This window comes from Marmota marmota, unplaced genomic scaffold (genome assembly GCF_001458135.2).
Source record: "Marmota marmota marmota unplaced genomic scaffold, marMar, whole genome shotgun sequence".
NCBI classification, from domain to species: domain Eukaryota; kingdom Metazoa; phylum Chordata; class Mammalia; order Rodentia; family Sciuridae; genus Marmota; species Marmota marmota.
This window is the reverse complement of record NW_025999842.1, coordinates 52,333,021-52,348,857: the sequence shown is the minus strand read 5'-3', so window position 1 is coordinate 52,348,857 and position 15,837 is coordinate 52,333,021. Positions and strand designations below refer to the sequence as shown.

The 15,837-nt window shown below is 38.6% G+C and overlaps 1 protein-coding gene across 2 annotated transcripts in view; it reads right to left on the bottom strand.

Annotated features, from left to right (window-relative positions):
* The window catches only part of Pde7b (phosphodiesterase 7B), a 304,672-nt gene that overhangs the window by 124,641 nt on the left and 164,194 nt on the right, over window positions 1-15,837 (bottom strand). Inside the window, exon 1 of one of the 2 annotated variants that reach the window (XM_015497760.2) lies at window positions 8,795-9,652. The exons of the other annotated variant lie outside the window; for it this stretch is intronic. Coding sequence (XP_015353246.2) covers window positions 8,795-9,032 — 238 coding nt within the window. The 5' untranslated portion in view covers window positions 9,033-9,652. Of the gene's footprint in view, window positions 1-8,794; window positions 9,653-15,837 lie in introns of those variants that run through there. 2 annotated transcript variants of the gene reach the window in all.

The following is a 15,837-nucleotide window of genomic DNA, read 5'->3' as shown; positions in this document are numbered from 1 at the left end:
TATATGGGGACTAAGGCACACATTCACCCAGTTGCCATCTTGGGGGGAACAAGGGGAAGGGAAAGAAGTAATTTAATCCAGAAAAGACTAACCACCATGTCATTAATTAAAAAATTTAAACCTTCTTATTCTCCATTTGGATGGGTTCAAGAGCAAAATTTGATTGGTTGGAGAAGAGACATAGACTGTATTTTATGACACAATTGAGTATGGAAATTTGAAATCTCTTTTACAAATATTTTATTTTATTTATTTATTTTTATTTGTACTTCTGTTTATTATTGTTTCTTTTTAGTTACACACAACAATAGAATTCATTCTGACATAATTATAAAATCTTGGAAAATAATTAGTTCTAATTCAGTCCCCAGTACTTCCCTTCCCCTCCTTCCCACCTCCTTTTCTTTCCTCTATGCTACTGTCTTTCTGCTATTTACTTATAGCTTTTTTTTGTTAAATTAGTGTCTTGTAGGTGTAATGATGAGATGCACTGTTGCATATTCCTATACCTACATAGAAATGTTTCCATCTTTCCCTCTCATACAAATATTTTAAACAGCAGCTGTTTCCTCCTCATTTCACTTCCTGCCCCCAGGCACTCTTTTCTGGGTTTTCCACCTATTTCTTTCTCTTCTCTTTCTTCTTTTTTTTTTTTTCAAAAAACCAATTTTTATTGAGGTGTATTTTATGTATCATAAATTCTCCAGTTTCAAGAGTACAATTCAATGATTTTTAATAACTTTGCTGGGTAGTACGGCCATCACCTTAAGTCAGTTTTAGGATATTTCCACTTCTCTGACAAGATCCCTTAAGTTCATTTGCAATTAATTCCATTCCTACCCCCAACTCCTGGCAAGCACTAATTTACTTTCTGTCTCTATAAATTTGCCTTTTCTGGACATTTCATACAGATGGAACCATAGGATATATGGTCTCTTGGGTATGGCTTCTTTCACTTCCGGTAATGTTTTTAAGATTCGTTCATAATGTATCATAAGCCAGTAGTTAGTTTCTTTTTATTGTTGAATAGTGTTTCACCATATTGACAGACCACATTTTTGCTTTTCCATATGCATATGTCCATGTAAGTGATGCTATTTAGATTGTTCCTAGTTTTTGCCTGTTGAGATATCTGTATCTGAATCACCTTCAGCAAATTCTATCTACCTCCTTGAATGAGACCTTCTAGATATGTACATTTTTAGGTTTTCTGAAGTGCCTGTTATTTGTGTACATGATTTATTTGAGATAATTGGGTGCCATCCCAAAGTATTTGGAGAGGGAAGCACAAAAGAGAATCTCACACATTAGCTTTAACTCCACAGGTTAAGGAACACACGAGGATTCAACTGTGAAAGTTCTGATCATTTCATTTCTGTGTTTCTCACTACCCTTGGCTATTCAATTTTCCTTTCAATAACTTGACTAAATATTTACATTCATGTGCTCTGCAACTCTCATCTTGATTTTTATTTTACAGTTTTCTGGATCTAGTACTTTTTAGTTTCTATTACCAAGTACATGAAACTGCTACTCAGTTTCTCTTGAAATTTGTTCTTCTATTCTCCAGGATTTTATTTTTCTTCAGTGAGCTTGGCCCCTTGGACTCAAGGCCATCCACAAGTCAATGCTGCTTTGTCAATCACGCCTCCTAATTGTATACAAGGCTAACTTTTAAGTTTTATCTTGTCGTTAATGATAAGGATGTGATTTGCTAGCTCAAGTACTCCCTTAGCACTTGTGCAAGAGCTGATAAAGTGACCAAATGCTCAGGACAGGGGCTTGGTTTATAATCTATAACATATATTCCATGTGGGTTTTTTAAGTTCTTAAGGGTCTCTGATTAATTTTGTAATTTGAGGAAATTTAAGACAAAAGATAAAACTTCTCTTAGCATTTTAGACATTGATATCAATTCCAAAGAGAAATTCATGGAAAAGTAGAGAGAGACAAAAGGAAAAGAGGAAGGATAAAATTCATGTAGACATGATACAAGTACTGTGAGCTTTGCTTAAGTTTTTGATATGGTGAGATGTACCTACTATGCATTCATTGACAATCAAAGAGAGAAAAAAAATCAGATGGTAGAAAAGAGCACACATTTCCAGTTGCTTCTCTGAGTTTTATAAAATCAGTGCTTCATTATCCAGTTAAACCAGCCTTATTGGAAAAAATAAAAAAAGAAAGAAAAGAAAAAAGAAGCAGCTTTCAGGCAAAGAGCAGAAGATGTGGAAATAACATCTTCCCCTTAGCTTCATCGCCTCAAAAGCTCATTTGTAGGGCCAAGTAAACACATCTCTTCTGCACTCTATTTTTGAAATTATGTTAGAGAGTACACAGGCTGTTGTCTGTAAAAGAAGCAACTTTAGAAACTTTGGTTCAGTTTATATAAAGCAGTCCAAGATGCATGAGCAGAGTAATTATTTTTAAAGTATATAAATGAATTCAAAGTTTGTAAGCATTTGCTCTAAAATTTTGTAATTATCAGTAAATTACAACTTCTTTATGTAGAGAGAACTGTCTCATATTAGTTTTGAGTTCTGAAATTCACTCTTGTGTATTCTTACATTTTAAAAGCCATAATGACTAATCCTGATCTTCTGCTAGAATACAAGTTTAAAAATGATTCCATTGAAAGAAAAAAAACCCTAGGATTTATGCATCTTGAATAATCTGTCTCTAAGAAAAAAATGTTCATTCAGGCACTTAATGGCAACTTGTAAACGATTTTATTCCTTCTGATAATTTTCTAACACCACCCTCCACCCCCCACACATATCAAAATGTATTGAGTGGCTGACAAGTGAAAGATGTTAGGGTGAACACACACACAAAAAAGAATGTTCTCCAGACTCTCAAAGAGCAGGTAATGGTGGAGGGGAAGAAGCAAATGTACACTACTTGTAACAAAATAAAGTGATTTGCCTGTGAAATAAATACAAAAGAAGTTCTATGAGATTTCAGAAGAGGAAGACAGTCATTCTGATTATCCCCAGGGGATTAGCTCCAGAGCCTTATGCAGATACCAAATCCAGGGATGCTCTAGTCCTTTATATAAAGTGGTGCTGTATTTGTACATAACCTATTCACATCATCCAGATTGCTTATAATATCTGGTGCAGTGTGAGTGCTATGTAAATAGTTGATGTTTAGGAAATAATGACAAGAAAGATGTCTGTATAGATTAAGTACAAATGCATTTTATATTATTATTATTATTATTATTATTATTATTATTATTATTATTTGATCCATAATTGACTGAGTCCATGAATGCAGAAGCCCTGGGTACTGAAGGCTAGTTGTATTTTTCTTCAGTCATCTTGAGAAGGCTTCATGAAAAGCCTTGCATGTGAGTGTGGGAATGGGAGAAATTGGGTACCTGGAGGGAAGTCATATTAAACATTGGGAACAAAAAGTAGAATGCAAAAAGGAAGCTGCAAGATGCTTGTCTTGTCTGGGTAGAATATAAGTGCTCAGAGGGCAACATTGACAAGTAAAGTGAGCTCCTTCCTCCTTTGAATGCGCGAGGAAGGACTGTTGATTTTTTTTTTTTTCTGCAGCTGGAAAATCATTGAAGAATTTGGAGAGGGGTGAGAAAACTCTGCCTTTTCTTTTTTAACATTGTTATGCTAAATCCCAGAGCAGAAAGAAGAGGGCTAGAGAAAATTCTGCCATTGGCAGCTACTGCAGAATTATAGACAAAATGACACGAGGTTTGAACAAGGGCCACGTAACTGAATAGATAAGAGGGAAAAGGTGAGAGAGAAGTTGATGAAAAAATAACACATAAAGCCCATAATTGTGTGTTATGCTTACCATTACTGAGAATGTAGCAGGGCTTGGGCTCTTTCTAGGCACTTTTTTTTTTTTAAAGGGGGCATTATCTCATTTAATTCTCATTACAACCTAATGTGAAGATGCTATTACAGTTATTCCCTTTTTATGGGAGAGAAACTAAGGCTCTGAGAGGTGAAGTAACTTGTCCAAGGTCACACAATTCAGTAATGGAGATGCAGGGTTTAAAAACCTTTAAATCTCAACACTTTAACTAAAATCTGGCACATTGAGCCTTTCTTATGGACTTAGAACCAATCAGAACTGGGAAGCTGGAGAAAATCACTTTGAACTTGGGTTTCTGTCATGCACAAAAACAAATCAAAGTGCAAGAAAAGGTTCAGTTCGCAGTGAAAGGATGTTTTCCAGTTTTGAATTAATTTTGCATTCCCATTTTAAGGATGGATTAAATGGCCAATGATTATTATCCAGTATAGCTACATACAAGCAGTTAGTTTTAGCAAAACCTTATGAATTCATGTCAGGTTATTTGCTGTTGAGACAAATTGATTTTTAAAGCAATTTGTTTTGCTTTGAATGAGATCATTAGGCACTGATGAGTATTTGAAAGTATATATGAAGTTTTACAAGTGTTCTTGAATTTTACTAGTTTTACAGTCAATATTTTGAGTGGACAGAGAGGCTTAAACTAATAAGTGCTTGTTTTCACACTGACTCTGTAGACTGAACTCTGATTCATAAATTCATAATTGTTCTCTGAGTCTGTTGATTCATCTCTGAGTTATGTTGTCTAGCACAATTCCTGGTATACATGAAGCAACTAATAAATGTTCCTTGAATTATAATGATCAGAGTGTTTAGTCTTTAACATATTAAATTCATATCATGTCTGATTATTGAAAAGTTTAAAATTATACATTAAATGCTAATATGAATTGGGGAGTTTAGGAACCAAAATTCTTTTGAAGAATTTTCTTGTCTGATGTTTGATATTTAGAGCTGGGTATAAAGCAAATTTCTGATATTTGTATTCTCTATGAAATGTGAGTTTCAATGGCTATTGAGAAATGGGCTACAATTTTTTTCTTTTTCTTTTCTTTTTTTTGAGAGAGACAGTTGTGTTTTCTATATTTTTTTTTCTGGAACCAAAGGCTTTATTGAAATGGGAACAAGCCTAATAAATAAGTAAAATATAATTTAAAATTTAGACCAGAGATGCCAAAATGAAAGGTAAGTTCCATAGCTGCAGAGTTTGCAGTTATTTGGATTGAATTTTAAAATCAAATTATTTATTCAACTAAGAACAAGTCCTGCTAGGAGATGTCTAGTCTTAAGCTGCTAGCTGGCTAGAATCATAATTAGAATAATATTTGTGTTCACAGCATCTGAGAAACCACCTGTTGTTTCTCATCCTCTTCTCTCCCTGCTCCCTACCTCAGAGCAGGCTTTAACCCCTGTGCTAGAAGCTTAATTTCTGTTAATAGTAGATGAGGATTTTCCCCTGGGTCTTCCCAGCACTTTAAGCTTCTTTCTAACACTAAAATTCACAAGATAAGTAGAAAAATGCAAAGGAGGTACAATTCTTTAAATTCTTTTGTCTGCTACTATTATTTTTCTGGTTTGACTGAGGTTTGCATCATGAATTCTCATGCTTGCTCCATCAACATATAATCAATAAAGCCATGTCTTAAGTCTTAAGTATAAATTTAAATTACCTACCACATGCCCCAATCATGTGAGTTTTGGAGACCAGAGTTGGGCAACTGAGGTCCTGATCTGGTTCTGACACAGTTGAAATGTGTCAGCTTGGTCAAATTGCTTAGTCTCTGAGCTATTTACCTCAGTTCTAAAAATATAGGGGCTAACTAGTTAATCAGATGACCCTGAGAAAAGGGGGAAAAGATGTGAATAATTAAATAATATGGTACAATTCAATAAACTGAGTTGACATTCTGACCTCAAACATACCCATCCCCTCCAGAGTCCCTTTCTAGGGTTAACAGTGCTTTGGCCAGTGCCTGCCTTGGCCAAAGATGCCATAAGCCCCAACATGTGAAAGTGGCTAGTCCTTCTTCCTTGCTGTCTCCCATTCTCTTCTCCAGCCTATGGTTGGAACAGCCACTGAAGTGTCTCTAGTGCATGCTGATCTGAAGATGGTGGGAGATGTCCACATGTCACCTTGCTCTCGTCAGAGCACTAGGGACTCCTGTGCCTCCATCCAATTCAGTGTATTTCATCTTAAAAATCTCTCACAGATACTTATTTATATCCTTATTTTCCCATGAATTCTTTTTGCCCTCTCCATTTAAAATAAAACCTCAAAACATTTTTCTATTTCACTCGTAAAGAACAAAGTTCCAGTGTCATCTAAAAAATAAGAGTAAAACTAATGATGCCCTTCATGAAGGAAGAGAAAAACTGGAACTTTTAAGGTTACATTAGACTGGTAACACCATCTCTAGAGTCCTCTAAAGTGACTATTAGTTCTATTCAGAATTTCTGCAATTTCATGGTTTTTAAACATTTAAACCAATTCATCTGATACCACAAGCAATCAAAATATACACAGAGTTTATAATATTTAGTTTTCCTGTTTTCAGTTACTAGCGTAGCAAAAATGTTGTTGCCACACATGCAATGTATTAAGTACCTACTGGTAAAGATAGCCAAGAGGAGGGAACACACAGCTATTGGAGAAGGTGGGACCGGATGCTTGAACTGGATTTGGTAGTCTGAATACAACATTTTCAGTCAGTTGATCCAAAGAAGACATTTCAAGCACAGGACTTAGAGGTAGGGTGCCACTTGATGCACAGTGAGTTGCTTAATGATACTGTAACAGTATAAATTGTTTGAGGGCACTGAGGCAAGGGTGAGAACTGATGTGTGTGTGTGGGGGGGATCATTTCTACCATAAACCTGTACACACAGGGGTAAACTGCTTAAGCCATCATTTCTAAAAATGGAGAAATGGCAGATTTTGTGTTCCTGAGGGTCCCTGCTGCCACTCCCTAGTGGTGAAAATGGCGAAGTTGAACAGCACCTGATGCTGGGCAAGGAAAGGGCTTTGGGAACCAGGTGAATGAGGAAGAGGAAGCAAGAGATAATTCTGAAAGCAAAGCAGCTCACCTCTGGGGCTCATCCTAAGGCCCTCTGTTCATAGGTGGATGATAAAGATTTTTTGCAGACACCAGAAATTGTGAGCCCTTCTCTCTCTGAGAATGAGAAGGCAAGGGAAGAAGAAGGGAGGGGGACCAGCATCCTTTAGGGAGGTACTGAGCTAGAGCCTGCTCCTTCCAGGCAGGGTGACCAGGACTGTAGCCTGGGGTGCCGCGATCTTTCCAAATGGCCACCGATGCATTTCCATTAAGACTCAACTACCTGTCCTATCAAAAGGCTAGAAAACCCATTTAAGCCATGAGAAGTTAAACTAGCTCTGTTTTCTCTCTGTAGTAGTGCGTCTTCAGGAGTCAGACACCTACTAACACACGATAGAAAAATAACATACCTCCAACCACTGACACGCTAACATCTGTTGAATTCGGCAGTTTTACCAGAGGGTGCCATTTCAAATATGAATTTTAATCATTTAATTTAATAAAACAAACCGAGGAGAGTAACAGTTGAAGTGTCATAGTTGAATTTTCTGCCCAGGTGGCTTTTTCCACTTTGCTTGCCCTATACACAAGAAATATGGGATGGCTTCCGCATTACCTCATTTCTTCTGACCAAGACCCACTTCCCAGTGCTCCATCTCTTGAATGCCACATAAACCTCAGGATGATTGGTTTCCTTCTCTTTTCTAAGTACTTAAATACTCATTGTTTACTAGAGACCAACATTGGTTTGTTTTTAAAAAATTCCTTTCTTTGCTCAGACCATTACTTTTTTTATAATATTCTTTATAGATTATTAGGCAACTTAACCAAAAAAAAAGTTTCTGTCATAAGTTATTAAAAACAAAACCAGGCGAGTTTTAATTTCCTAGTCTCTTTCCATGAGAAAGAGAGAGGTAATTTTTGGTGTATCTTTTCTGTCCACCCCATCTCTCACCGCCAATGGCATGTCAGGATTCCACTGCATAGGGCCAGCCAAAACTCCAAATACATAAACACACACTCATATTCTTTCTTCTCAAGTGAAGCCACTACTTTACAAATATTTACCAACATATTCCACAAAGGGAGAGATCACCCTGGAATCACTTATAGCATGTGTAGTTTATGGAGCCCATTGGGGTCCTTCAGGGGGATCCTAGGCATCTTTGTGTCCTTGTGCTCACTGTTAGAAACAGCAAATTCTCCATGACAGTCCCAAATACAGCACATTCTTATGATATGACAAATCCTCTATGAATCATCATTTCCACATTTGTGGGTGAGTTGATTTTTCCTTTTATCAGTTTAGGGTTGTTTGTATTATTGCTGCTTGTCAAAGAGGAAACTGAGGCACGAGAGTTTACCAACTTGCCCAGGACATAGAAAGGGTGTAGGCCAAAGGCAGTCCTGGGAATATCATACATTCTATAGTTGTATAGTTAACAATTGGAAGATACATTTTACTTTATATGCAGAATTACAAAAAGCAACTCAAAGAGAATATATATATATATATATATATTTGTTTTTGAAGGTAGCTCTAATATGTCAACAAGAAATGTTGGAGACAGGATGGACATTAAAAAGCATCCAGTTTCCACCTCTCCTCTGGAGGACTGAAACTCTGGAATCTCAGCTTGTTTAAGCCCACAGGGCAAGCCTTGAAGCAGGCTAAGCCCAAATCCCAGGTTTCTTATTTCCACCCCAATGCACCTCCTACCTTATCACTCTTAAATTTTTAGATGCTTTTCTACAACAGAGCCAACGTTTGTAAGTCCCAGCCCTTGGACCCTAAACTGTACAGTTTCTCTTCCTTCCTTTTCCCACTTTTATGACTTGGGCTCTTCGAGTAATCAGATGTGGCCCTGCCACCTTGTTGCACCCCACTGTCAATTTACCTGGAAAGCTGTGGAGAGCATCTTCGTTTTCCAGAATGCCTCTCTGTTTGGTTGCCTGCAGCTCACTTTTGGATTTCCAAACCAGCTTGACCATCCTGATCATCTCTGGCAAGTCCCAGGGCAGCGGCCCCTGCTGGCACCCCGGCCGGCTGCCCAGGGAGGAGGGCAGCACACCTTCTGGGGCTGTCCACCTCCTGCCTAGCTCTGCCGAGTGGAAATACCGCTCTAGTACAGGCATTCTGCCCTGTGCCCCACAAGAGGCGGTAGGGCTGCCGCCGCCACCGTCGCCGCCGCTGCCGCCGCCGCTGCTGCTAGCAGAAGGGAAATTCTTCCTAGGCAGGGGTAGCCGAACCCCCGTGAGATCCTCTCCAGCCTTGGAAAGACAAGCCTCCTCCAGCCTGGCACAGCCTCCTGTCTCTCCGGTCCCCGCGCAAACGCTGGCGACGAGAGCGAGGCACTTCCCAAGGTTTCTCACTGGTGAGAAACTGTTACTGTACTCCTTCCTGAGAGATAGAATGCATTTTTTTTTTTCCTTTTCCCTTCTCTCTCAGGCACTGAGTTCACAGCACTTAATTAATCCCAGGCTACAGCTGGAACGACAGCGGGGGGAAGAAAAGCCATTGAGTTCTCTGCATTTGCTTTCCCTCCTCTTCCTCCTGATTTGTTTCCAATTTGCTTTTTGGTGCTTGTCAAAGTTTGTCAAACGTCTTAGCTCTGAAGGACTTCAGGCAAAGAAGGGAGGCTTTCTCTCTGCCAGACTCTCCGGGGTCCCCCAGAGGCCAGTTATCTCGAGGTGTCAGGTGAGGAGTCAACCACAGACTGCAGGAAGCCTAGAAGCTTCCAGGTCTCTGGTCCTGCAAACCCCCAGGAGCTCTCAGGAGGAAAAAAAAAAAAAAAAAAAAAAAAAAAAGGAAGCTGAGCACCGCAGAACCAGTTCGCAGCAGCTTCTCTCCAAAGGCCAGGTGGGGGGACACACTGGGATGGAACTGGGCTGATCTTCCGATTGCAGATCAAACAAACACTCTCCCTCCTTCTCCGCACCCCTCCCCCTTCGCTGTCATTTGGTTCTCAGCAAACCTAACAGGGTTTTGGCTTATTAGTCAAATCCCTTTGTAACCTCAGCTGCCCTTCAGCTGGAAGGGAAATAACATGGAATCACATTCCAAAGCTGCGAAAGAAGTGAGTTAGAGAAGCGTCAAGGTCCCCGTGCATATGCATATTGTGGGTCTGTATTGTCTGGACCCACAACTTGGGATGGCTAAAAACCCACTTTCAAATGGAAGCAGTCACTTTCAAGGATATTCACAGGGGGTCTAAGCGGTCTTGAAAAGAAAGGGGAAATGTGTGGAAGATTCACTTTCTGGAGAGAGCGCACTGTGGGCTTAATATCTGGGCCACTGACTACTGTGTCCCCACATGAGAGCAGTTGAATTGAGGACAAACATGGGCCAGTTCTCTTGTTTCCTGAGGCTCGAAGATGAAGGCGCTCACCCTGGAAGCAGAACCAACACAGCAACAAGGGATGCCCCCCGTAGCTTATGTGAAAGGCCCTGGACATAAACGAAAGTGGGGGTGGTATTATGCTTGGCACTTTCCTCAGTAAATTGGGTTTGTGGGAACAATTTGAACTTGAGCATTCACATGGATAGCCCCTGTTTTCTTGGAGGACATTGTAACAACCCTATCTTCCTCTCCTCTCCACATCTCTGCAGTGCAAAGGGCTTTGTTTTGGTTGGCCCTTTATTTTGCTGATGTACAATCTGTTGCTCTTGCTCTACATTCCTTTTGGAGCTGGTTTGATCACACAATCATTTGATGTTTCTTTAGGGGAGCGTGGAGGAGACATGGGGGAGAGGAGAAAGAGCATCATAGAGTGTGTTTTGTTTTCATTGCTCCTACCTCATTTTTTAAAAAGCTTCTGTGATTTTGTTGTATTATTACATTATTTCTCCAAACTTATGGTTAACAAGTTGGATGTTCCACACTGGTAAGTGATTCTTCTCCTTCCTTCCTTCCTTCCTTCCTTCCTTCCTTCCTTCCTTCCTTCCTTCCTTCCTTCCTTCCTTCCTTCCTTCCTTCCTTCCTTCCTTCCTTTTTCTTTCTTTCTTTTCCCTCTGGGTGGAAGAGTATACCAGCAAACCTATTCTCTTTCCAAATACATGAAAAAGGAGCAAAACATTGAAAAAAATTAAAGACACTACTTTTCACAACTTTCATCATTAAAATATTGATCAAACAGCTCTTCCTAATACAACCAGATATTTATACCACCCACTGAGGGAATAATCAGTGATCACTTTATCAGGAAGTGGTGGCATTCTTTATTTCCCTGTTAGCAGATGAAAGGATTCCGCCTCAGTGTGACACATCCGCCACTTCAACCCTTCCAGTCCTATCTTCCCTCTCCATCAGACTGGAGGCACCAAGGCTTTTCAGAATTGAGAGACAATATTTTCTTTAATAAGCACATGTAGGCTGCTGCACTCTATTACCATATTTCCTGAATAATGTTTTAAACTCACTTCTTAGTCACAAACTTCCTTGACATAACAACTGAAGAGTTTCCTAAGTGTTTGACTATTTTTATTTTTGTTCAGTTATTTTGCAATAGCACTTAGCATCAGGATATCCTGACCCTTGGAACAAAGGGGTTAAGAACAAAGAAAACAAATATATGATATAATATATATCACATACGCCAATATTATGAACATGACTCTTCATTGTACAGTTCTTCAAGAGTGAAGTTTTATTTTTTAATCCAAGGATATAAATTTACACTGTATTCTTCATAATATTTTACATATTTCCTTGTAAAATGTGAAGTTATAAGATGTTGGACCATGGAGCATGAAGACTTCCTATGGGAGATGAGTTAGGGCTAAGCAAATACTATTTCAAATTTTCATTCCTAAGGAAGAACCTACTTCACTTGAAGGTTTGAAAGTTAAAAATGTTTGCACAATTTAAAAAATTTCCCCCAATGTGGGATCATCTTCATCCCAGAGCAGAAGTGCAAAAATACCACAAGAAAGGTCGTTCTCATGGTATTTCTGGCTCACATAGAAACAGGAAGTACAGGAAATCTTGCGAGAAATCTTGGCTCAGGAGATTTTGGCTCAACTGCAAGCTCAAAAGAGGGGCAAACTGATGGCTGGAACTTACTGGACTAAAATCTCTGTGTCACATTATTGCTCTGAAAGGTGGTTTTGTTACATTTTGCAGCTGGCATCTCTTAGGCTGTCATCCCTTTAGTCTTGCAGATAGTTACCTTAGAAGAACATGCCTATAAAGCTATAGTTTTTCCTCTGCTTGTGCCATGAGCATCATTCACTTTGATACTGTGTTAGCAGTCTGTGTCACAGGGTATGGGGCAACGGGTGGAGATACTCAGTGCTCAGAGGAGTCATGGGGCAAAGTCTCATCTACCTGACTTGTAAGAACTCTTAAAAATGTTAACATCTGTAATTCACGTGCTACAGTCAGAAAATTTTAGGACGGATTTTCAAAATAACCAAGTTTCTTTTTTTCAGTCATTGTGAGTCAACCTAACATCCCATTAAGAGGAAAATAGAGGAGTTCTCTTCTTGTGTGAAAGAAATGTACTGAGAACTATCAAAGACAAAACAGCTTGTTCCAATGGAAACCTAATTCTAGCAGAAAGATTTCATGCGTGGTTGCAGGTATAAAAGAGAAGAAATTGATAATGCTAAGACAAAAAGAAGAGTGTCCAAGGCATAGTTGATTTGGTCCCTGAATTATTTTGAAGAATCTTTAATGTTCTGATGGCTATGTAAAAATCTCATAGACTGTGGGTGCTCCAGTCACTAGACAGATAAGCCTTTTTATGATTTTAAAAATAAAATATTAACAATATTAAGTATATCCAATCATTCTAGAGAATGAACCTTAAAAATGCAAACTTAGAAACTGATATTCATTGCCACCTTATTTTCTTTTTAGTCAATAAATTCTCATAAAACCTCATCTTAATTAAAATCTAATTCAATTATTTTGGAAGTATTTGCTCTTTTAGTCCTCATCTCTTTTCTATCTTTTGGGGAAAAATGTCAAACTATTGATGGGACTGTCCTCTCCATCAATTCAGTTCAAATATGAATGTGTAAACACACACACACACACACACACACACATGTGCACGTGACCACCCTGTTTTCACAGACGCAATTCAAATGCAACTCAAAATGAACAGGGAAGGAAACACAGGTCTTTTAACTTTGTTTAATGTAGTCTAAGTAGAAGAAGCTCAAACAATTTACAGTGTCCTTCAGGAGAAATAGAAATGTAATAGCTTTGGCCTTAGCTAATCTCAAGGAACGGTGCCAGTGAGTAGGGAAAAGGACTGGGTCTGCAGACCAACCATACAAGGCAGTACATATTTCTGTTGTCATGTGGGAAAGGGGGAGAGTGGGTGGGGCAAGATGAGGAAAGATGAGATGGGGGAGGTAAAGGGGTTGAGCTGGCAGATTCATAGTTTGATTTCACAACAGGTATCTAAGCTATACCCAATCACTCTCTTATTCACTTTGCAAGTATGTACTGACCGTGAGGATAACAGCAGCAAGAAGCACTTCCTGTCTTGGTCCCTGGGTTTTTTTTTCAGGAACCTGGACCTATATAGCTCTGTTGCCTAGATCCTGGCTTTCAGTGTGAATTACATCTGGTCTTCTTCCATTGTTGCTATTATTTTTTGTTTTTCTAAAGAGAGGAACCAGGGTTCCAGCTGGTGTCAGACCTCTACCCTGGCTCTTAGGTATCTTAATCTATGCTAAATTGACTGTTTCTGAGAGTTTTGCCAACTCAAGTGTTGAGATCAAGGTGGTAGGAAGACCTACTTGTCTTTCCTTGGTTCCCCCTTTCTAGTGAACATGGCCTCCTGTTCTTTTCCACATTGCACATAACTCTACAGTGTGTGACCCTGGCCACCTCTGACTGTAGCCTTTGCAGGATTCCAAAACATATCTTCTGATTGTGAAAGATCATAAGTGGTGGTAGAGGACACTTATTCATAATTTCATATTTGAGTGTGTCTACTTTTTATAAAACAGCTGCAACAATAAAATCTCTAAAATAACCCTACATGCCTACTGAGGTTTACAAAAACTGGGTTTCACTACCAAATTTTGCTTAAAACTTAGTGCCTTATCTACAAATGGATATAAGAGCAGAAATCACCTTATCCATTGCACTGGGATCTTATAAGAAGACCAAAATGTGAGCTATTTTAAAACCAAAATGTGCTACAAAATTTAATATTATTATTTTTAAACTATAAGATACCATACTTGACAATTTACCTAAACTCAAATTTTAGCCAGGGATCTATTGGAAATCTTAAAAGTCAAACCCACCCCTTGAAGTCAACATCCCTTTGGAAATTTGCCCTCCTCATGGAGATACAGGCATTGAGGAAATCAAAGATAGGGGTAGCGGGTAGAGGGTATTGGGGAGTGGTCCTTGGGGATAGGGAGTGAGGAATTTAAGAGTGGAAAAGCAGAATAAGGTGGACAAAATTGTTGACCTGTGAACGAGCATAGTTAGATAAAAGATAATGTACGTGTGAACTTACTAGAAATGGCTCACTAAGATAAATATTATTTATAAGTGCATTTTGGAGATGTAACATCTCATGAATTACATCTAGGTTGAAGCCTGCATGATCTTTACTGTGGGTTATTTGGTGCTCCAGTTAATACTGTATAGGTTTTGGCAATGGAGAATTGTGCTTCCGGAAGTCCACAATGATTAATGGGTGTGTCTGATGTTCCTGCTCTGTGTCCTATGCTCTGCTAGGGAGCATGTGTCTTCAGGCTGCCTGCTGGCCTCATTTCCCTAGATAAACTTAAAAGCCTCACATTATTTGTTGGGGTCTTTATTCCTCAAACATTTTTAGAATTTTGATTGCTTATCAATTTGTACATTTAAAAGAAGTATATTGTGCAAAACCAAATATAATGTATAACAAGGGACCCAAAGTCTGAAATATGTTTTTTTTTCTTGTTTCTTTCTGTACAAGTGAGATGGCTGACTTCTGAAATTTCTCAGGAATTATGCTGGGCTCAGAAGACCCCAACGAGTATGGAGGACAGACAATCCACAAAGGGTTGCTGGATGAGGGCTTTTCCTCTTAATATAACAAAAGTAAACAGGCCACTAATAAGATACAGAAAGATTATTGATGCAAACAACATAACAAAATGGAAGTGAAAAAATAATAAGGAATAAAGCCTTCTAACAGGACCTACATTTGCCCTTGGTATTCAACTTACCTTTATGTGAAAGGATCTCAAAGTCATTTTGAAAGAAGGAAATTTCAACTGCTCCATGTGTATGGAGTATAATCCTGCTGCCTCTTCAAATGATTATTTTTTTCTCTTCTGGTTTTCTCTTATTACCTCCTGGGAGTTATGAATTTCATGAAATATCTATGCCAACAGGTGTCTCTCAGATGCTATTCTGTTTCTCAGATATTAATATGCAAAGAATAACCAGGTAATCCATTAAAATGCAAGATTCTAATTTGGCAGATCTGGGTAGGGACCTGAGACTTTTTAATAAAAAACTGAGACTTTGCATTTCTAACAAGTTCCCAGAGGATGACAAGGGTGTTGATCTGTGACTATATTATGAGTGACAGGCCTAGAGGTCTACCATGTGACAGCTATTTTCTGCTTGTTCTGTATTAGTCATTTATGAAAGAAAATGCAGCAGAAGACCCATTCTTTACAGATACACCTATTAGAATTGAGAACAATTATACTGGCTGGGGTCAAGCACTTTCAAAGGAAATAAACAATCAGAACTGCTACATAAGAACGAGGGCTGTATCAAGGAATATTCATGACATTGAACCACTGCTTGTCTTTTTAGTTTTATTTGTTGTTTCCCTTATGGATTAACTTTAAAGATAAGATTGAATATTAAGTGTAAGCCACTGTGGTGAACATATATGATCACTCTTAAAGAACCTTATTACTAAGTTTTTGAAAGTCTGTTCTCATCAAATGTCAAACAAAACTTGG